At 52.3% G+C, this 21146-nt stretch overlaps 1 protein-coding gene across 2 annotated transcripts; it reads right to left on the minus strand.

Moving 5' to 3' along the window:
• Positions 1 to 3121: 3121 nt before the first annotated feature.
• Positions 3122 to 16941, minus strand: TNNI1 (troponin I1, slow skeletal type). Of its 2 annotated transcripts, XM_032791898.2 has the most exons (8): positions 16842 to 16941; positions 12144 to 12178; positions 10674 to 10715; positions 9134 to 9265; positions 8401 to 8490; positions 6724 to 6900; positions 4395 to 4505; positions 3122 to 3760 (listed from the first exon to the last, which is right to left on the minus strand). In XM_032791898.2, exons 4-7 carry the CDS (start codon positions 9257 to 9259, stop codon positions 4398 to 4400), a joined length of 501 nt encoding a protein of 166 aa, XP_032647789.1. In that variant the 5' UTR covers positions 9260 to 9265; positions 10674 to 10715; positions 12144 to 12178; positions 16842 to 16941; the 3' UTR covers positions 3122 to 3760; positions 4395 to 4397. The 2 variants fall into 2 exon arrangements, with proteins under 2 accessions (XP_032647789.1, XP_074921054.1); XM_075064953.1 differs by lacking the exons at positions 12144 to 12178; positions 16842 to 16941 and having other exon boundaries at positions 10674 to 10778.
• Positions 16942 to 21146: the final 4205 nt, after the last annotated feature.

Raw genomic sequence — 21146 nt, forward strand, 5'->3', positions numbered from 1 at the left:
GGGGTGCAGAACCCTGTGGCTTCCCCAGGACCTCGCTGGGGCGGGCTCGCTGTGGGAAGCGCATGGCGGGGCAGAGGATGCTGAATGCTCCAAGGAGAGACCCAGGAGGTGAAGACGTGGGAGCTTCTTGCCCTGAACAAGTCTGCTCCAAGGGAGAGGAGGCTCCCCAAAGTCCTGACTGGTTTTGTGGGGAGCAGTTCCAGAGCATCCCCCGGGGACTCCGTGACACCAGCGCTCACCCGCAAATGCACAAGCCACGTTAAAGCGTTGACCCAGACTGCCAGTGAAAATCCTCAAAATACTGCATGAAGAATTACTGGTTGTTCAACAGGTGGCACTCTTCCTTCAGGGTCAGTAATGAACCTGTAATGGAGGCTGTGCTGCTGGCTTACATGTTGGATGAAATGGGGGTAATACTACTGGCCATCTGTGGCATGGTTTTTAAGAGACAAATGTTAATTCTGGTGTCCTGGCTAAATTCCATCTCAGGTAACTACATTCCATCTCCTTAAAATCACCTGCGAGGTTAAATCATACAGAGCAATCTTCACTTCTTGTCCCAAGCTGCCAGACAACGTGCTGTTCAACAGCTGCTGCATTTCAGTGATGGTTCAAATGATTCCTGTGTGTTGGTGTAGTTATTCCTGGAGAGCTAGGAACAGTGCTGAAGATTACCTAAGAGTTCCCATTCTAAGACCCTGTTTTGAAAGTTGTTTGTAACTTTCTGAAATGTTAATCTTCTTGTCGGAAAGTTCCCAGGCTTAGTCTCTGCCCAAGGGGGAATAGATTGGGAAGGCCTGAGCAAGCCACTTTTGAGAATGAGGAAAGTGGAGAAAAAAACAATTTCCATGATGAAAAAAAGAAAAAAATGAAGTCACCTTTCTACCTGAGGTACTGCTATGGCCTCTATAACCACAGTAGCTGAGCACTAAACCATGGGACCTAGGAACAGCTGTTATCCTCCGTTTACAGATGGGCCACTGAAGTACTAAATCATTTGGCCAAGGTCACACCAGCAGGCTGTGGTAAAGCTGGGAACCAAATACAGGCCAGTGTTCTATCTGCTGGGCCATCCATTGCACACTCATCTAGCACCCAAATTGGTTAGTCTAGAAAGATCAGGGAATTAGCCACAGATGAGAAGTGGCTTTGATTATTTGGCTAAGTGAGATGGGCTTGCAGGTTGCAGCTGACCCAGGGACTGTCTCTTACTATGTCTTTGTGAAGCACCAAACCTGATCTTGGTTTGGATCTCTAGGTGCTACCGTAATACACAGAATACTCACAATCTAATCTTGGTTTGCTTGGCTGGTAATTGAAAACCAAACAGCTTCTGGGCTGGAGCTATTACAGCATATGCAAGCTCCTCCTAGTCCAAGGATGGGCACTTCCGTCCTTAGACACATCCAGCTCAGCAGCAGGCAGTTTCTCCCACCAGGATCCCATTTCGCCCTGCACCGCCAGCCAAGTGGAGTGGCCCTGCACTTTGCTGTAGTAAACTGGGTTTACAGCTGCTTTTATCTTTTACAGCCCACACTAAACAGGCAGGGCTGCACTTAGACCATTTGCGTGTGTGTGTACATCGGAGCAGAGCAGAAGCGGTGGGACGTGCAAGCAGAATTTCCAGCTTCGTTTTTGCCAGTTACCAGGTCTTAGAGGTGAAATAAAGGGGAAATCAAGGAATTCAGGTGCTCCTGCTAGAACTTGTTCGGAGTCACCGAGTCACGTCCCCCCTCACGAGAGGCAGAACTAACTGGCTACTCCACAAACCCAGGGGCTTGCATCAGCTGTAAAGCAGAAGCAACTATTTATAGTGAAGTCCCCTGTGGAGACTGGCCATGAAACCTTTCTCTCCTCTCCCCATGGCTGCTTGTTCCTTCCTTCTGCCCTGAGTGGGACAGAGCCCCTCCTGAGATTCTCTCATCCCCAGCCATGGGGAGGGGTCCCACTTGCTGCAGTGCTCTCAGTGGGGAGTAACATGCTGCTTGGGCTGATCTGATCCATGTCCCAGAGGCACACAGGCAGCTTCCCTCCCCACAGGTCGCCCTCATAATGCTGTGGTGGAGAGTGATGCCATTACGGGACGAAGGAGATAGAAAGATCCTGCATGGCCAGACCATCTGCCACTGCCCCGGGCAGCCTCAACCTTGGAGGCAGAGCTGGGACCTGTGAATCAAGCTGGGTGAAAGGGTCCTAAGGCCCGAGCCTGCCCCCATGGAAATCAATGGCCAACCCGTTGTGGCCTGTTCCACCTAGTGGCGAAGATCAGAACTGTGGTGGCTACCGCTTTGCGGCGGAAGGGTGAGGCCAGACCACCGCACGGATGGGGCTGGCACGGAGGCATGTTGCATTGCGCCACCATGCTGACGCCTCTGGATGCTGGGGCAGTAAATGTGATGGGGTGGGGTGGGGGAGGCTGCAGCCTATGATCTGATCCCACTGGAGCAGGGATGGGCCAATGGAAATTGGGAGGAGCGTCCACCCTCCCAAGAAATGCACCTGAGGTTGGATCAGGTGGGTGAGTTGTCCTAGAACCTCCAGCAAGCTGGGAGTGAGGGATTTGATATCGCAGCTACGGCCCAGGGGAGATGCAGGAATAACGTCTGTGTGCACAGGCACTCAGAATGCAGACTTACAGATGAGGCATTTTCAGAGCTGTGGGGGAGCTCAGGGCTGGAACTGCAAGGGGCTGCCAAGATCTCAGCGTGTGGGGCCCAGCAAGGGGACAGCATGGATGGCGCAGGTCAGGAGTGAATTGCACTAGCAGAGCCTTGAGGCCACCCGGGGTTGGAATTGCACAGCTGCTGCGGGGCAGGAGGGAGCTGCGGTGGGAGCCCAGGGCTGGAATAGACGGGGCTGCTGCAGGTTAAGATGGTGGCTCACTGAAGTGTGGAGAGCCAGGACTGGGAGCGCTGCACGGCTGAGGGGAGTGCTCTGGAAATCAGGACGGGGAGTGGTTGGAGTCTGAGGTCCCTTTCAGAGGCGGAGGGAGCCTGTGCAGTGACACCCTCACTCTCCCTGCCTCTAGCCAGGGCTTTAGGCCCCTTCGCATTCTTCAGCTGCAAAATTCATGCACATATTGAACACTAATGAGCATAAAGTGAAGAGCAGACTCTGCGGCTCTGTCCTAAACAGTCTTTTAATGAACACAGAGACACAGCAGTTACTTCCCACGTACTGTACATATCAGAGCTGGATGGTGAGAGCAGGACCAGCGGGTTCATCCCTGGGCTGTCTGCAGAAGGACTGACCATGAGGCATCCTGAAGTTACAAGCATGCCTCAGACCCCATGGCATTACCGACATGAAGCCACTGGCATGCAGCGGGGGAACTGCCTTTCCGCAGGGCACGGGACTCGTGAAGGGTGGCTGGCAAGGCTCTCGCCCTTGCCAGTTAATGGGATCAGCACCTCGGGCCACAATGTTGATCGGTTGTCATGCAGATGCACCACTGTGGCAGTCCAACAAGTTAGTCCCATGCGCCGGGACCTACAGGAGACAACAGCAGCCCACTGCTGGGGTGCCACGCTGGGGCGATTAATTGGCTGCATCACATGAGGCTATGGCTCATGGAAGCCGGGGGTGGGGAAAGGGGGGGCTGATTTTAAGCACAGAGACTGGATGAGCTTTTGCTTTCCGCAGCTGCGCTGGCTCAAGAGTGAATGCAGGAAGAGGCACAAACGGGGCAGCGTGAAGGGGCGGCCGGGGGCGAAGCTGCAGGCAGCGGGAGAGGGTGACTCTTTGTCCTTCCAGGCAGCACCTAGGAATCGGAATGGAAGCATCATACAGCGCGAAGGAACGGGCTAGAGGCTGCGCCCTCGTGGGGAGGCTGCGCCAGTGCACCAGAGCCAGCAGCGCTCAGTGAGGAAGAACACGTGTAAAGAGAAATGCGAGCAAGTCACCACAAGACAAAGAACAAACAGAACAGCTCTTCTGAAATCCCATCTCAGGGAACCAGTGTTTACAGGACTGGGCCCCACCAGGGAGCGAGTCAAGGCAGAGCGCGGCGTCTCTGCAGCCAGCAACCAGCGAGGCGCTGGGCAGCACCGGCGCGTGCACAGGCAGGAGGTGCTGGCTCATCTTGGAGCACAGCCCTCAAAATGCTTTGCGATAGGAGGCAGGGGCCTGGCACTGAGGCTCATAGGACACAAGCTGCCATAATTCAAATCCTCCTGCAGTGTACGCAAACCCAGCACGCTGTAATTTGCCAGCTGGTGGCACCGGGTCATTAACCAGTCAAGAGGACTCCAGAGGGAATGGGCTCCAGGCCGGTGTGTGATACACACACCTGGACTGAAAGGGTAACTCACAGATGCTGACTGCTAATAAAGGGACATCAGGGATCAGGGGAAGGGGCTGTTGAGACAAAGGGAGGAGTGGGCAGAACACAGTACCTTTCACTGGCCTGTCGGAGATTTGGCAGCATCAAACATCTTCTTCCTGCCCTCCATGCCCGACATGGCCTCCACGTTCTTACGCCAGTCGCCCACTTCCACAGGGCGCTCCTGCAGGGAGACGCAGGGGTCAGGGGTCCCGACAGCACAGAGCCCAGGGAGCCTTGGGATGGTGCATCTGAGCAGTGCTCAGCAAAAGACCAGGGTGGGGAGGGGGAAGTAACAGACTCTGCGTGTGTGTGTGTGTGTGTGTGTGTACACGGAGGGGTTTGGCTGGCTAGGTTCATGCATACATGTGCCATGTACGAATGGGGGGCGGGGTCATGCACTGGGTGTTTTCCTGGGTGGACTCAGGGAAGGGAAGCATGGGTTCATGCATGTATGACTCCATATGACGGAAGGTTTATTTTGTCCTTTATTTCCATCCTGGCTGACTCATAAGCTGCTCCATGCCTGAGTGTACTTAAATCCCATGGGCCTTCCAATGCGCCACATCCTCCCACACCCAGAACAACCGTTCCAGCAGTGATCCCAGGTGCAACCTCACTCATGGCATCTCCCCTGAATCCCACTGCACTCGCCCCATGGAGCGCCGGGGTGACCTGCTGTGTTATTACACAGACAGACAGACGCAGACATGTGTCTCCAATGACCATATACTAAATAGCCTGTACGTTTGGGGCCCTTGACTGCTGTGGCAAAGGCAGCACGAGGAGTGGGGGCGAGAGTGATATTTCAAGAGATCCCTTTTCCCTGTGACTCCATTAGGAACCATTGTGTCCCTGGAGCTCCTCTGTGTGAAGCTGAATTATAGCTCTAGGATGGGTGGGTGTGGGCTGTCTATGGTTTTAAAACCCCAGGATGCCCCCTAGAGTCAGTATAGATGGAGACAGCTGGGAAAGCAGTGAGAAAGAGCCCTGATCCTGCTATGTACATAACCCCTTGACTGGGAGGTGAGGGCATGCAATGCCTTGTGTGAGCAGTCCTGCCCTGTGCAGGACCAGACCCTGCCTGTATATTCCTTCCCTCGCAGAGCAGATGGCACGGCAGAAGCTTGCTTCCGGCTAGAGTTAAAAGAACTGGATGATCTTAGGAGCAATAATAATGAGACAGATGAGGTTTAGGGATCACCAAACCTCCTGCTCTAGGGCATAAGCTGATTGCCACAGGAGTCAGGAGGGGAATATAGCCTTCCTGTGCAATACTGCGCAATTGGCCAGGTGCAGTGTGCGTTGGTTTCCTGTCTCTGGTGCTTCGTGTATTGGCCTCTCCCATAGGGTGGGTGCTGGACTAGGAGTCTGATCCAATATACAACCCCCAGGCCTGGCTTTCTGTCCATTTACCTCCGTGTAAATCAGGAGTACCCGCATAGAGCTCCAGGGAGCTACACCAGCTGCATGCAAGTGCAAGTGCTTCCAGGCAGTAAAATCCTAAGAGCTCAAAGCAATGCTGTGGGAAGTGAAATGCATAGAGATACTCCAGAGTTACACCAGCATACGTGGGAGAAGAATTGGGCCCTGGAGCTAAATGCACTGTAGATGTGTGGACTCACCCCTGTGGCACCTCCTGCTTGTCTCTCAGGGAATTAGCTCGTTCCAGCTCCGGAGCACCCTCTGCAGGCCAGTGATCCACCTGTCCTCTGGCCCCCTGTCTTTCTCCGTGGACTCAGTGCCCTTTCACCTGGGGTGCTGCCCCCTAGCAGTAATCCCCTCAGTCTTAGGGTCTCCCTTCCTTGGGGAACCCCACCTATTATTCCCACCTTGCCTCAGTATAAGGCTACTGCCAGTCATTGTCTAGCCCCAGGCCCTGGGGCAGACTGCAGTATCAGCCTACTCGTCACTGGCAAGGAGGGTTTGGACCTGCTGCCTTGGCCTACCCCAGGGGCTGTGCTCTGCAACCCCCAGTACCCCCTGGCCTTCTGCTAGGCCACAGCCTGGGGCTTTGCAGACTGGAGCTCTCCAGCTCCTCAGCCTTTCCCCAGCTTTGCTCCACTGAGGTACTCTGCTCAGGTCCCTGAAGCCAGGCCCTTCTCCCTCTACAGGCAGAGGAAGACTCCTTGGGCTTCTGGCTCACAGCCTCTTATAGGGGCCAGCTGAGCCTGACTGGGGCATGGCCACAGCTGAGCCTACGTTCCCCAATCAGCCCAGGCTTCTTGCCCCAGACACAGCCCTCTCCTGGGCTGTTTTAAGCCCTTCAGGGCAGGAGCAGGGGACCACGCTGCTACATGCACCCCCTGTCCAAAGGGCCCGACACAAGGTGCACGCCCCAGGTCAAGTCCCATATCAGCCTCGTGTGGATCCTTTGCACAGGGGTGAATTTCTCCACCCACCTTCTCCGTGTCCTCCTTCTTGACAGATTTCAGGTTGGCCCTCAGGTCCATGGAGACTTTGTGCTTGGAGCCGAGCAGGGCCCGCAGCATGGCGTCAGCGGAGACGCGGACACGGCGCAGTGGGGGGCGCTTGAACTTCCCCCGCAGGTCGAGCACTTTCAGCTTCAGGTTTTTGATCTGTGGGACAAGGGAAAAAAGGAGGAGTCACCAGGTCAGGGGAGGGAGGGAGTACGGCACAGCTGCATTGCACCAGGGGGATGCCCCCAGATCCTGCTTCAAACCAACCTGCAGTGAGCACCTCTGCCTGCTCCTGGCACCAGGGTAGACAGCTCCCCCATCCGCTGGGGGTGCCAAGATCCTCAAAGGCCACCCATCCTGATCGGGACCACACCCAGGGGTGATTCTTCCACAGGGCACCCAGCCCTAACCCCAAATGAAACATTAACCTCAAGCCCAAGCCATGTCCCTTCTCCCAGCTCCAGACACCACTCGCAGCAATAACGGATCAGAGTCCCATGCAGGGACTGCCGCATCTGCACCTCAGGCTCCAATAGCAGCCCCAGCACTTCAGGGACAGCGCCCGTGCACCTGTGAGCGGCTGGCCATCGGAGCCCCTGATGGATGGGCACTGGCTGGGCTGCTGCACATGTTGGCTTCCAGCCATCACGGCACCCCCACAAAGTGCTGATCAGCTGGTGAAGGAGAGCAGAGAGGATGACATGCCTCTGAAACACAAGTCCAGGGTGCCTCTGGCTGGATGGCCTCAGAGTGGCACCATCCAGAGCCAGTGGCTACTGCTGGTAATCTGGCCGAATGGCTTTCGCTTGGATGGGCTGGGTGAGCCTCGCAGGTGGCACATTTCCCACTAAACTACCCAGATGGCACAGTCTGGTGGATGGGGCCGTGGAGGCCTGAGATCTGTTTCCAGCTCTAGACACCGGATGTATCCCCTCTCTGTGCCTCAGTATCCCATCCTACCCTGTGTCCACCTTGTCCATTTAGGCTGTGAGCTCTTTGGGGCAGGGATTCTCTTACTGTATCTGGGCAGCGCCTGGCACCATGGGTCCCCAGTCTTGGTTTTAGGGTTGCCAACTTTCTACTTACATAAAACCGAATACCCTTGCCCCACCCTCTGCCCGGCCCCTCCGCAGAAGCCCTGTCCATGCCCTGCCCCTTCTCTGGGTCCCCGCCCCCGCTCACTCCACACACATTCCTCCCTCTGTCGCTCGCTTTCCCCACCCTCACTCACTCTCTCATTTTCACCAGGCTGGGGCAGGGTTCCCGGCCAATAGGAGCTGCAGAGTTGGCACTGGGGGTGGGGGCAGCATGCGGAGCCCCCTGGCTTCCCCTATGCCTAGGAGCTGGAGTGGGGACATGCCGCTGCTTCTGGGAGCTGCACAGAGCCACAGCAGGCAGGGAGCCTGCCTTAGCCCCGCTGCGCCGCCGACCAGACTTTTAACGACTCAGTCAGCAGTGCTGACCAGAGCCGCCAGTGTCCCTTTTCGACCAGGCGTTCTGGTCAAAAACTGGACACCTGGCAACCCTACTTGGTTTGGGGACCTCTAGGTGTGACCGTAATGTAAATAACACTAATAACCTAGGTGAGGTACATAGCAGGTATCAAAACAAATAACCAGTTAATTAAAAAATAAACTGCAGGCCAAGGCCTCCTCCTACCTCTCTGGTGTTGTGGATGCATTTGGCTTCGATGTCGTACCGCTCCTCATCCACGATTTCTACCTTCTCATGCAGCTCCCTGCACAGATCCTGCAAGGAAGGGTCACAAAGGCCAAGCTGGGAGCTCTCTTCACTGCTCCATCCACTGAGCCTCCCAACAGTGGCCCTGTCTTGCTGCAGCGGGTACCATGTTAAGAGCTAGGCCTTTAGTGGGCAGCCTGTTTGTGGTGCCCCCTAGAGGGTGCGTTTAGTCTCCATCAGTTACCAGCCCTGAAATCCCAGCGGCCAGCATGTCCCTGACTGAGTTCCCTGGGAAACCACCTTTACCCTCTACCACAGTACGTGCTGGGCACTCGGGTTCACCTTCCAGAGCCTCTGGACCCTGCCCAGAGGGACCCATTCACGAGTGATAGGAGGGGCCCTGCCTCAGCCATAACCAGGGGCGGCTCCAGGCATCAGCATGCCAAGCGCGGGCTTGGGGCAGCAAGCCATTGGGGGCGTGCTGCCAGTTGCTGTGAGGGTGGCAGGCAGGATGCCTTTGGCGGCTTGCCTGCCGAGGGTCCGCTGGTCCCGCGGCTTCGGCGGACCTCCCGCAGGCATGCTTGGGGCGGCAAAATGCCTAGAGCCGCCCATGGCCATAACAAACAGGGTGGAGACCTGAGCTGTTGTCAGACCCCCACACAGGTCCCCACACAGCTCCCCGGTGGCCCTCCTGACTCCCACTCGAGCTTACCTGCAGCTGGCTGAAGGACAGCCCGCTGGTATGCAGCGATGTGATCCGCTCAGCGAGGTATCTCTCCTTCTCCCCTTGCTTGTCCACTTGGTCTTGTTCCCATGCTTCCTTGGCTTTGGCTAGCATCAAACTCTAGAGCACACAGCAGACAACGACGGCCTGAGCAGATGCACTGTGCCATGAGGCCCCCACCAAGCCATCACCTCAGGCCAGGGGCACAAGGCAGGAAGCTACCGACGAGCATGGAGATGTTGAGCTCAGTGCATTTGTGATGAGGGACAGAGACCCTGCATATTCCTCAAACCCATATGGAAGGGTCTTCAGGGGCTTGTCCTCAGCCTAGCGGGGTGAAGTGCTGGTGCTGGTACAACTAAAAGCATTTCCCCATGGTGTGTGATAAACCCGGGGTCGGAAGAGCTGCAGGAAGGAGGGTGAGAGGCTGCAGAATCTGTGTCTGATTCAGAGACGTCCTCGCTTTCCATGGAGCTACAACTCCTGACTGACATTGGCATCACCTGGCTCTCTGAGTGCATGTGTTTTCCCCCCTAAGCATAAACGTTTCCCCAGCACAATGTCCTGCCCGTGAGGTGCCTAGTGCACTGATGGCACTAAACAAATTATTAGTATTAATTATTATTATTAACCAAGGATGTAGACAGCAGCACCTGCCACCCAATTGTATATTTAATGCACCTTGTCCCCAGAAATTCAATGTGTGTCCCTGTATACGTGTCAGCTTGGACAGATTCAGTTCTTATCGGTAAATGTCAATTTCACTGCCTGACTCACAAACCAGCTGAAAATATTTCCAGTGATAATCCTCGAAGTTTTACAGCTTGGCAAAGTCAGACAGAGGCTGCTCGACAGCTTATTGGAGGGTGGTTTTAGGCAATTTACTTCATATATTTTGATGTGACATTGACAAATTTGTGCTTTTAACAACGTTTATAAAACTTTATCCTTTTGAACCTCAAGGGTCTACTGTCAGAGCCCCTCCCTCTTTTCTGACACCTCTCCAGTTTCCTGCCACATTTTGATAAATTGATAATTGATAACATTGATAAAAACAAAACAAAAATGCTTTAAAAATAACCATTGATATTATCCATCAAAATTATAGAAAGATAAAAATCAAATTCTGCCAAGCCTATATAGGTGACACACTGGCTAAGCATGCCCCCCCCCCCCCAGTACTCCTTGAATTACTTCTGCACCACAGGTGTTATATATGCCTGTGTTTTTAGTGCTGAAGGTCCCAGGTTCAATCCGTGCTGATAACTTGGGGGACAGGAGGGTGTTATATTTCCAGCCATGAAGTTCTGAGCAGCTGAGGGATTGTTACAGGTTCTAGGGATCATGGAGGTAGGAACAGGGCTGCCTTCTTCAGAGACCCAGGATCCTACCTGTACCCAGTGGGAAGCTGAGGTTTTCTTTCCATAAACCCTTTGGCTAGCCATGGAAATGTTCATACTATGTTTCCTCACCGATGCTTTTAACCCTGACTTGCTATCTCAACCGGGATAGACCCAAAGGGACTCACCTTCAACAGGAGTTTGCGCGATGCCGTGATCTTGGACTTTCTCTGTGAAGGGAAAGGACAAAAGAAAAGACATTTTAAATGCAAACTCATTACAGAAAATGCATGTTAATGTCCAGATCTATTGGGGGGGGAATCCAGGAGCACTTACCTCTCTGCAGTTGTTCATTCAGACAGATGAAATAAAGATGGGAAAAAACAGAACAAATGATCAATAGACAGAATCATAAATTGCTAGGGTTGGAAGGGACCTCAGGAGGTCATCTAGTCCAACCCCTTGCTCAAAGCAGGACCAACTAAATCCCCAGATGACCGCACAATATTGGATTTAGCAAGCCAATGTTCAAACCATTGAGCTATCCCTCCCCCCTTGCACAAAACTGCTGGAGGTCACAGATGGACTCTTTGCTACTGCATGCAAAATGTGCCACAGATGGGAAGTGTTTCTTTGGACCAGATCCTGATGCAGCTACACCAGTTTACATCAGCTGAAGATCCAACTCTTAGATATTAAGGCAGTAAATATGCATTATTAGTAGAATTGTAAAGCCATGCTAAAAGTCTGCATGTGTATGAAGACTTTAATTTGAGGAACTCACAGCAATTATAGGTATTAATTAAGCAACCTCAATGCCCACATAAGGTAGGTGACATTAGAGCCATTTTACATGTAGGGAAACTGAGCCACAGGCAGTTAAACAACTTGCTCAAAATTACACCTCATATCAGTGGGCAGGGCGGCAGGATAAGACCAAGGAGTCCTGACTTCTAGTAAGGCACTTCTCTAACCGCTAGATCACACACAGTTCATGTAGAAGTACATGCCATTATCTGGGCTGTGTGTGTCAGTGCCAGCCTGTGTGAATACACGTGCCATTTCAATACTCAGAGGCTGACTCTGGCTCTGTATTCAGATTCCTGGCTGGGAAGAGTGTGGCAGTGTGAAGATAGTCGCTGCTTTAAGCAATTTGACAGATCCAAATATTGCACCAAAGCGCATGGAAATTCCTTGTGTGTGAACATTTTGCAATTTGGGTAAGTGCTCTTTGCTGGGATGAAGTTTTGGATATGGCACGTGGAAATTCAAAACTTGGAGATTGGAAATGGGAGCATTTCTGAGTGCAAAGGGATGACGTTGCACCAAAACTCGAGCTGCTCTGTGAGCAAAGATCTCAACATTTCACAAGTCCCCCCCGCCGCACCCCGCCCGAATTGAACCATTTTCACAAAAAGCGAATGCAAGCATGAGATTCGCCTGTTGTGGTAGCGCAGCCTGGAAATCTGCCTCCCTCTAGTGGCTGATCCACAGAAAGCTGTTATCATTCTGGGACTGCTTTGAGTGGCTCCACCTAGTCAATGGTTTGCATTCAACCCCTGCTGTTGGTCCAAGCAGCGTCAGGTCTCTCCCACAGCTCTCCTGAGACACCTGAAGCTTAGGGGAGTTCAGCAAAAGGCAAAGGGAAGTGCTGCTACTTACAGTTCTGGCATTGTGTTGTCCGATTCTGCACCTAGAATCACCCCAAAGCAAAATGGTCAATAGCAAAGAATCAAAACATGAGCCCGTCTCCACCTACTCCCACACAGCAGGGCATAATTCACAGTCTGTGCTTACCACAGACCCAGGACTGAGGTCCTTTGACAGACCTGGGGCTCATGACTGGGGCAGAACGGGGCTGCAGGCTAGGACTAAGGCATGTGTGTGGGGAGCTCAGGGCTGGGCTAGCAGAGGGCTGTGGGTAGAGACTGAGGGGCAGCGACAGGAGGGGACCCCAGGCTAGGATAGCAGGGGGCTGCAGGCTGGGACTGAGGCACTTGCAAAAAGCTGTGTGTGGGGAGCCCAGGGCTAGCAGGGAGCTGAGGGTCGGGATTGTGTTGTATTGGCAGTTATGCAGAGATCCCTGAGCTGAAGTAACTTGCCTCCTGTCAGCCCATCTTGCTTTCATGGGCACCGCTTGTGTTTCCAGCTGAGCTGCCATCACAATGTCCCAGCTGGGCTCAGGGTCTGTATTCGAGTTCTACACTCTAGGCATCCAACCAGGACTCCACTGCTCAGCAAACCCCACTGAAGAGACCCTCGCTTGCGTCTCAGTAGACCACAAACTTCTCATTGGACGAGACCCTCACTGGGAACAGCACCAGAACTAGCCCTGAGCTAAACAGGACTCTCATGCTTCCCGCGGGGGGCTGCACTGCTCTCCCCCTGCCCTTCCCCCCTCCTCACTGCCTGTGTGGAGAGAGCACCTGTGCCTGCCTTTTAACCTGACTGCACGATGGCTTTGTATGATCTCTTCTACCCCAGCCCCGTGAAACGCACTGCTCCGCTCAGGAGGAGATGGCTCTAGGCCCAGCTCTGTCATCAGGCCGCTGAACAAAGGGCTGGTAGGGATCAACAACTGGCTCTCAGATAAGATTACATTTTCCAAACAGCTCTGGGAGGGTGTAAGATTCCAGCCCCACCTTCACCAGGAGCTGCTCAGGAGAAAAGACACCCCCCTGCCCTGGTGCTTTTCCTAGCTCCTTTCGAGACCCCCTACTCATGCTGCTTTCCAGACTGCAGAGCCCCAGCCCAGCCCCAGTGGAGGTGTCTGAGTGCAAAGGAGACACAGAAACTGAGCAGCCTGGCAGGCAGACACCTGATAAAGAGGGTAGTGGTGCATTTCCCCATGTTCTTGAGAGCAATTACACTTTTATTAATGGGCACAGCTGCACCAGTTCCATTAGCAAAGTATCTCTTGGACGAAGGCAGGGCTGAAAGAGGGAGGAGTGGGCTGGGTGAACAGTTCCTAATGTCTCGTCTGCTTTTTCTCCCCAATCGCAGATTGTCCATAAACAGCTCGGCCTTTCCCCCAAATGTAGTTTCATTGCTGGTAGTTTCATTGGAACTCTTTCATATTTCCAATTCTAAATGCCTGCTGTTTGTGTTGGATGTATAAGCTGTGGATCCTTTGAATTAGGTTCCCAGGGAGGAATAGTCATGATTATGAATTTGAAATTGTCTTGCCACAAAAATTCTCTGACATCTGCTGAAGAAAGGTGCTGCTTCCACTAAATTCCTACCTCACTTGCTAGACTAGTACCAAGGGAGAAATTCACTTCTATCCAGAGCAACAGCAAAATGGCCTCCTCAAAACTCTCCTTTGCTGTGATGCCTACAAAAGACTTGACAACAGTTAAGCTGGTGTTGTGCAGAAACCAGTGCCTATCCTTTGAACCACACTGTCTCATTGTCTCCAGGTCCCCATCCACCTGTTATCTCCTGTCTTATACTTAGATTGTAAGCTCCTTGGGGCAGAGACCATCCTTTTGTTCTGGTCCATGGCACTATGGTAATACAAATAATAACCAAAAATAGCAATCATAAATCCTGTGCACCGCTTAAGACCCAGGACTAGAGCAGGTCAAAGTTCCCCATAGTTTTTTCATTAAAAAAAAACAACATATTTTCTGCAGCAAAATATTGATCTTCCTCATACTTTTGAAGTTCAATCAAGAGGAAACAAAAAAAACTGTTTTGAATCGATATTTTAAAATAAAGCAATTTTTGTCTTCAGAAGTGTCAAATCACTTCATTTTGATTGACGATGTCAGCATTTTCTGTTCCAATTCAAAACGTTCTGTAATTTTTGTTTCGAGAACATTTTTGATGATTCCGTTTTTTTGTTCTAATCTGGGAAATCCTTTTGAAGTGTCCAGCTTTGTTTTTCCAATCGCTCTGCACAGGATCTGACGCTTGTCCTTTGTTTAGGGGGGATTTCACCCAGAAATCAAGCACAAGGAGGGATGTGACGACCGCAAGGGAAGCAGATTTGTGAACAGATGGGAAAGAATGTTTGTGAATTAATTTAATGCTGCATTATAATGAGTCACTATTAATATTGCAACAGCGCCTTGGGACCCCACTGCACTATGCACTGTGGCTAGACAATCCCTGCCCCAAAGAGCTTGCAATCTAAAGATGCAGGACAGACAAAGGGGGTGGGGAGGGGAAAGAGAAAAGAAGTGACATGCCCAAGTCACACGGCAGGTCAGTGGCAAAGCCAGGAATAGAGTCTAGATCTCCTGATTCTCAGGCACTAGACCCCCGCCCACACAATGATATAACAACTGTAATTGTGGGAATCTTTCCCTCTTCTAGTAAAAATGTTATTATTATTTGCCTGTTCATCCAAAACTTGAGCTCTTTTAGGTCAGATCTAACCCTGGTTTAAGTGAACGCAATATCCACTGACTTCAGCGCAAGGCTGCATTAGCTCCACCTTCGTTTAGACCTTTGACACCAAAGAGAAGCTTTCCCTCAATACAGCAAAAGATCCAGACCTCAGGCCCTTCTGCCCAGCCCTTGGGCAAGATCCGGAGAAGATAGATGAGTCTCTTGGGGGGGGGGCGTTTAAACATCACTTACCATACCATTCTCTGAACCAAAGCACAAGAGTTAAATCTGTGCTCCTCACTGACTGACAGGTGTCAGCTTATTTGAGTCCTACCACCTCATGAAAGCCTATGGGCCTCTCACTCCAGTTTGACATCAGTATAATGTCATTGACTTTAATGCAGTTACTCCTGATTTACACAAGGGTGAGTGAGAGGGGACTCAGGCCCTACAGATTCCCCATACCCACTGGATTCAAGCAGAAGCCCGCTCCTGCAGAAGGCGCTGATCCAGGGACTTCGGGTTAATCAACTTTTGGGTCAGATTTTTCTAAACCTCTAATGCCTCACATTTGGCAGCCAGAAATCAGGTTCTTCATCATGCAAACTGCACCCACGGTTGTACAGGCCATAACATGCAGCCAGAGCCAGGAGCCTGCCAGCGCTTTCTGCAGAGGCACATTCAAGTGGGCTCAGGGATCCAGGTTTGGTTCAGCTCCTCCACCTATCTGATGGGGCCATAGGACCTGTGCCTGGTAAATTCTGGCCTGGATTCCTGTGCCCACTGGAATGGATTCCTTATATATCCCAGATGCTGTTACGGAAATCATGAAATGAAATAGCTCCTCAAATTCCATTTCTGCAGGAGAATTCAGCCTGGGAAAGGTCTAGGAAACTGAAAACTCCTTAACTCTACCTAGCTGGAAACACACAAACAGACACACCGAACAAGCACAACACAAAGCACACAACTACAAACATTCTCACAACACACACACACACCCCCAACAGCTTAGTGAGACTGAGAGACCATTCAAAGGTGCATCTCGTAGCAATTCTAGCTTTGAGTAGAGGGCACTTGGAACAGACACTTCAAACAAAGAGCTTAGCAGGTCACCAGTGCCTGATGGGGACCGACCTGCTCTGTGATACCATGGCTGGACAGACAGATAAGCTTTGGCCAAGTCCGCACTGATAAATAGAAAGACAGATGGTTTTAGAACCCGGTCTCCAACCCCTCTGCTGCTCACAGGGCTTGACCACAGCCTTTCCAGTTACTGCAATGGATCGGCTGTGGGTGGGCAGAGGGAAATACCTGCCTCCCAGGGACTAGACAGCAAAGGGACAGCTAAAGTGGCATTTTGTTATAAAACACATGATGCCTTAGCAAACCAGCCCTTTGAACAGAGCCAGTCTGGAACCAAAGCATAGCCCTTATGCCTGGGGCAACATTCTCTGGAGATCCTATATGACATAGGAGCCTAAGTCCCATTATCAAAAGTGACTTAGGCACGAGGGAGGTCTCACTGAAAGTTCATGGGGCGCAGGCTCTGATGTCATTCGGAGCTGAGGAACATTACCCCTCACCTTGATATCCTGGGCACCTGGGTTTGACAGGAGGGGAAGAAGCTGGTTTGCTTTTCACTAACACAGATTCCCCAAGAGTGGATAAAATGCTGTGAAACCAAGTGCCTAGCCTGAAGTGCCCAGTCTGTAGCTCCCAACGCCCTAGTCTCCGATTTGATAGACAGAGCTAGAGAGAGAACTAATCTCTAGGCATTTGTAGGTTACCTACCATCCTGGGTCTAAATGGAACCTAAAATTTCATAGGAGGTGACAGAGTTCTGGCCCCAGCTCCTTGCCCACCAACATGCTGGCTACCATTACAATCAGCCTGGCTACAGCTAGTAGAATCAGGTAAAATCTCGCCTCGCTGGCCCCAGCTGCCAAAGCAGCAAATGAAAGAACCAATCCCTGGGGCTGGGGAATGTGCCAGGCTAACCTGGCAAGGTAGCGTCTTACCTAGTGCAGTCCAAGCAGAGGGGAGGTGGTGGCTGGAGGCTGGAGGGCTGCAGACTGCAAGGGGATGGGGAAGGGATGAGAGTATTAAATCCAAGCCAGCCTGCAACTGGTTGGTAAAAATAGAACAGGCAGATATACCCCTTTTATACGCACACGCTCACTGCACACACACACACATGCATGCTACCCATGGACAGTGCACACTCATGCACACCCACTCCACACCATGCACACACATTCATGCTACACACCAGACACAGATGAACAATGCACACATATGCCTAGGTCACCACACATGATACACACATGCACATCACCGACACTTTACACACGTATGGTATAAAAACACACACATTAGCACTCACGCACTTCCACTGCACCACATTACACATTCACATTAAACACAGGTGAGTATCGCTGACACTGCACACCTACACAATACACACCTACACTCACTTGCTCATACACGGACACACACTATACATACAGCTCACAACACATTGGGCCAGGTTCTCAGCTCCTGTAAATTGGCACAGGTCAGCTGACTCCTACTGATTTACACCAGCGGATGACCTTGCCCTGTAGACACAAACATACACGGTACACACATGCCATAAGCACTATAGATACACACACGAACACACTGAACCAGATTCCCCACTGTGCCAATCCGTCAGTGGAATGACATCCATGTGCAACTGATGCAGCAGAGTGGTGAATCTGGCCCATGGACCTCAACTCACACTTCAGTTCTGGAGAGCCCTGCAGCTGAGAAACCCCCTGGACCTGCAGCAATGGATTATTTTTACTTACAGGAACACAGTGTGATTCACTGGAACGTCTCCTGCAGGGCAGAAAATCCCCAGCAGGACAGGAGCATTATAACACTCCAGGACACATGCTCATAAACCCACAGTGCTACATGTGCACAGACTATACTTACACAAACACACACTCAGAGTGTATATTTACATAGACACACACACAGACAGTACACACTCATTGTTTGCATATTCACACGCACACACAAGGGATAGATACCCACCCTACACATTGACATATCTATATGATAGGGCACTTGTGTTTGCATATAGACAGGCAGACCTATAGACAGACAGCTCTGATGAATGTTGGGAATTGGTCCTGCTTTTTACCATCAAACTCACTGAAAAATGAACACAAACCGAAGAGTGGCTGGTGCCTGTGCTGCCCCTAGTGAAGGCTCGGCTGCCCCCGCCCCAAAAAAGCCTGGGCTTCTGTCTCTGAGCAGGCTGGGGGCTCTGGGAGGCCTGAGCTGCACCTGTTGGCCTGTGTATTTTTAGGGCAGACTTTATGAGCGAACAATGCACAGATTATAGCCCAGCAAGGACAATGCCTGCTATGTTAATCCCCGCGGCTATTATGGTCATGGCAGGGCACTGGCCAGGCTGTGCATATCCTCGGGGGTTGGGGGGGGGAGGGAGGAACAGCTGAGAGTGAAGGGAACCCGCCCCCTTCCCAACACTGGGCACAGATCACTAGGGTAGGGAGTGAATTCACCAGCCCCCAGCTCAGCACCTCATCTCAAGGACCTGGGGCAGACCCTCAGCTGGTGTAAATCAACTGGCCTGTGGTGAATGCCAGCTGGGGACCTGGTACTACATTCACAGCAATGGGCCTGGAGGGGGTGGGGTGGGATGGGGGTTCTCCTTCCCCTCGGAGCTCAGGGGACTCGCTTTGCATCAGCTCCTCTCCCCTCTTCCATGCTGCTGCCCAGTGACGGGGCCCCAGGCGTGGATCCCGTCAGAGCAGGAGCTCCGCTGCTCAGTCACTTTTAGCCCCATAACTTGGCTGGGAAGGGGGGCGGGAGAGGCTCTGGGCAGCCCCGGTGAGCCAACCCTGCCCCAGCTCTCACAGGAAGGAGGCGGGTGTAACAGGGCCCTGAAGCCAATGGGGTTACTGTAGATTAACTCCAGCATAGCCAGGGTCAGGATGAAGCCCGTCCCCCCGGGGAACTAGCAGAGCCGTGTGCTGGATGGAGGCAGTGCAGGCGAAGAGTGTCACTGATACCGGGCCATGGTGGCTCCCAGCCTTTGGGGTTGGCATGGCAGGTGGCAGCCCTCACCCTTCACTGTGGCTCTATTCACATGCCACCATCTCGCCTTCCTCTCTCGCTCCCTTTTCCTCTCCCCCTTTCCTGTCTCTGTTTCTCTTTTCTGGGTATTTTTCTTGTATTTTTTTCATTCTTCCCCCTCCCCCATTTTTCTTCCCCCTCCGCCATCCAAGGCAGTGTCCCATCTCAACCCCTTCCAGAAGCCCGAGGGGAGGTAAATTAAGGCTGGAGTTTCCCAAGGGGCAGAAGGAATGGCAATGGGCTGCTTTGGACATTCCCAGCCTCAAAGCCTAGGATGCAGCTTGTGAGCCTGACTGTGGACCACGCACCAAGGCCTGTTTGTCGCTCGAGCCCAGGGCCAGACCTGGGTGTTTCCAGAGCCTTCCACCCAAGCCAGCGCTAATGCTCACACTGAGAATGACCAACCCACATGTGCATTCGCAGACTGAGCTGCCACGAACCTACCTGGGATGACGAGCAGAACGCAGGGTGAGAGGAGCTGGTTGCTAAGGACATAACAGTAGGGATCTAAATTGTTTGTTGCACGTAAATACTATAGAGACAGGTGCTCCGGAAATGAGACAGAGAGCTAGATGGCTGATCGGTGGGCTAAGATAGGAGGATGGAGAGATAAACAGAGATTTGCTGTTTAGGGTTTCTTTATGCAGACTGATGTTGGATCACCAAGGCCAGGCTGTCATCATCATGGCAAATCCAGAAGGGACGAAGCCTCCTTGCAGATCGAGCACCACCTGGGCTGATCTCTAGCTAGGTCATCGGAGCTCTGGCTGGGTGTCCGGTCTGTCATCAGCGACTTGATCCTGCCGCCAAAGCTGTTAGCTCTGGCCGGGCAGCAAGCGTTCCCTTGCTTCATAATTTGTCAGCCTTCCATCCTAATGCGTCCATCCTGAAGCAGACCATCTGCACCATTCTGGTCAGTTGTCCTGGAAGCTGAAATGGCCCAGAGTTTGTCTCTTCCACTGAGGCGAACATAACCAATGACACCTTGTCAAAGGGCCATCTCATTCTCCTGGGGGTTGGCGGCGAAGGAAAAGCCCCAGGTAGGGTTACCAGACAGCAAGTGTGAAAAATCAGGACAGGATGGGGGGTAATAGGAGCCTATATAAAAAAAAGCCCCCAAAATTGGCACTGTCCCTGTAAAATTGGGACATCTGGTCACCCTAGCTCCAGGGCAGATGATATGCAAAGGAAACTCATTTGTTTTGCCCTTCCCTGGCCAGCTGCTTGACACAAACATTCCAGTTCCCAGTTGTGTGTGTCGTTGCCATGTTTCAGTTGGTTCTTTCCCACGAGATCCCCCCATGTCTCCCTGCCCACCTTTGCTGAAGGGCCCTGAGGAGATCACTGGAGGAGGTCACTTAAGCGAGTCACTTGGGCTGCAGCCATCCCTCCAAATACAAGGGAACACTCAATGCTTAAGGCAGCTAGAGGAGGCTGTGGGTTCCCTTATGGGTGCTGTGCTCTGCCTTTGCATGACACCATGCCAAGAGCCTCTCTGCTCTGCAGGGCTCATGCAGGGGCAGTCCCTGGCTGCAGAACAATTCTGGGGAACTCTCACTCAACCTCTCACTCAACCCCTGCTCCAGCGTGTGGAGACCATCCCAATGCTCCCTGGAGGGAGCTGTGACTGTCTGCTGCCCCCTGCAGGAGGCCCTGTGCTGGAGCTCTGGCTCCAGACTCAGGAGAGGAGACTGCAAAGGTCTTGCCAGTGTTCTCCTGTGAAATGCAGGATCCAACACCATAGAACAACCCCCTTTCTCACCCCGTTTGTGAGGGGGCCTCTATGCACTATGCCCGCGTGGCCAGGGCACAGCAAGGCACCGTGGGCTGCACGGTTGCCCACTATGAAATGCTCCTCCGTAAAGAGTTTGTCCCAGTGCAATAAATGTGCTTATCCCCCATCCCAGCCCCTTGCATGTGGCTATGGAGCAGGGTGATTTAAAGCAGGCCCAGTTAAACCTTTATAAGGCAAAAAGGCCTGGTCTGGACTGTGCCTTAATCACAGTCTTTGATCAGAGGGGGTGTGGGAGGGACGCAGCACAAACCATGCCTGTTATGGATCATGGATCATTAATATTATGGGATTTCTCTTAAGATATGGTCCTAGTCCTGTCATTGCTGTGTTTGCTGTCACAATCCCAAGTTCCGCACCAGGCTCTTCCTACAGAGGACTCTGTGGGTGTGTGGGCAGG

This window comes from Chelonoidis abingdonii, chromosome 4 (assembly GCF_003597395.2).
Source record: "Chelonoidis abingdonii isolate Lonesome George chromosome 4, CheloAbing_2.0, whole genome shotgun sequence".
Taxonomy (NCBI): domain Eukaryota; kingdom Metazoa; phylum Chordata; order Testudines; family Testudinidae; genus Chelonoidis; species Chelonoidis abingdonii.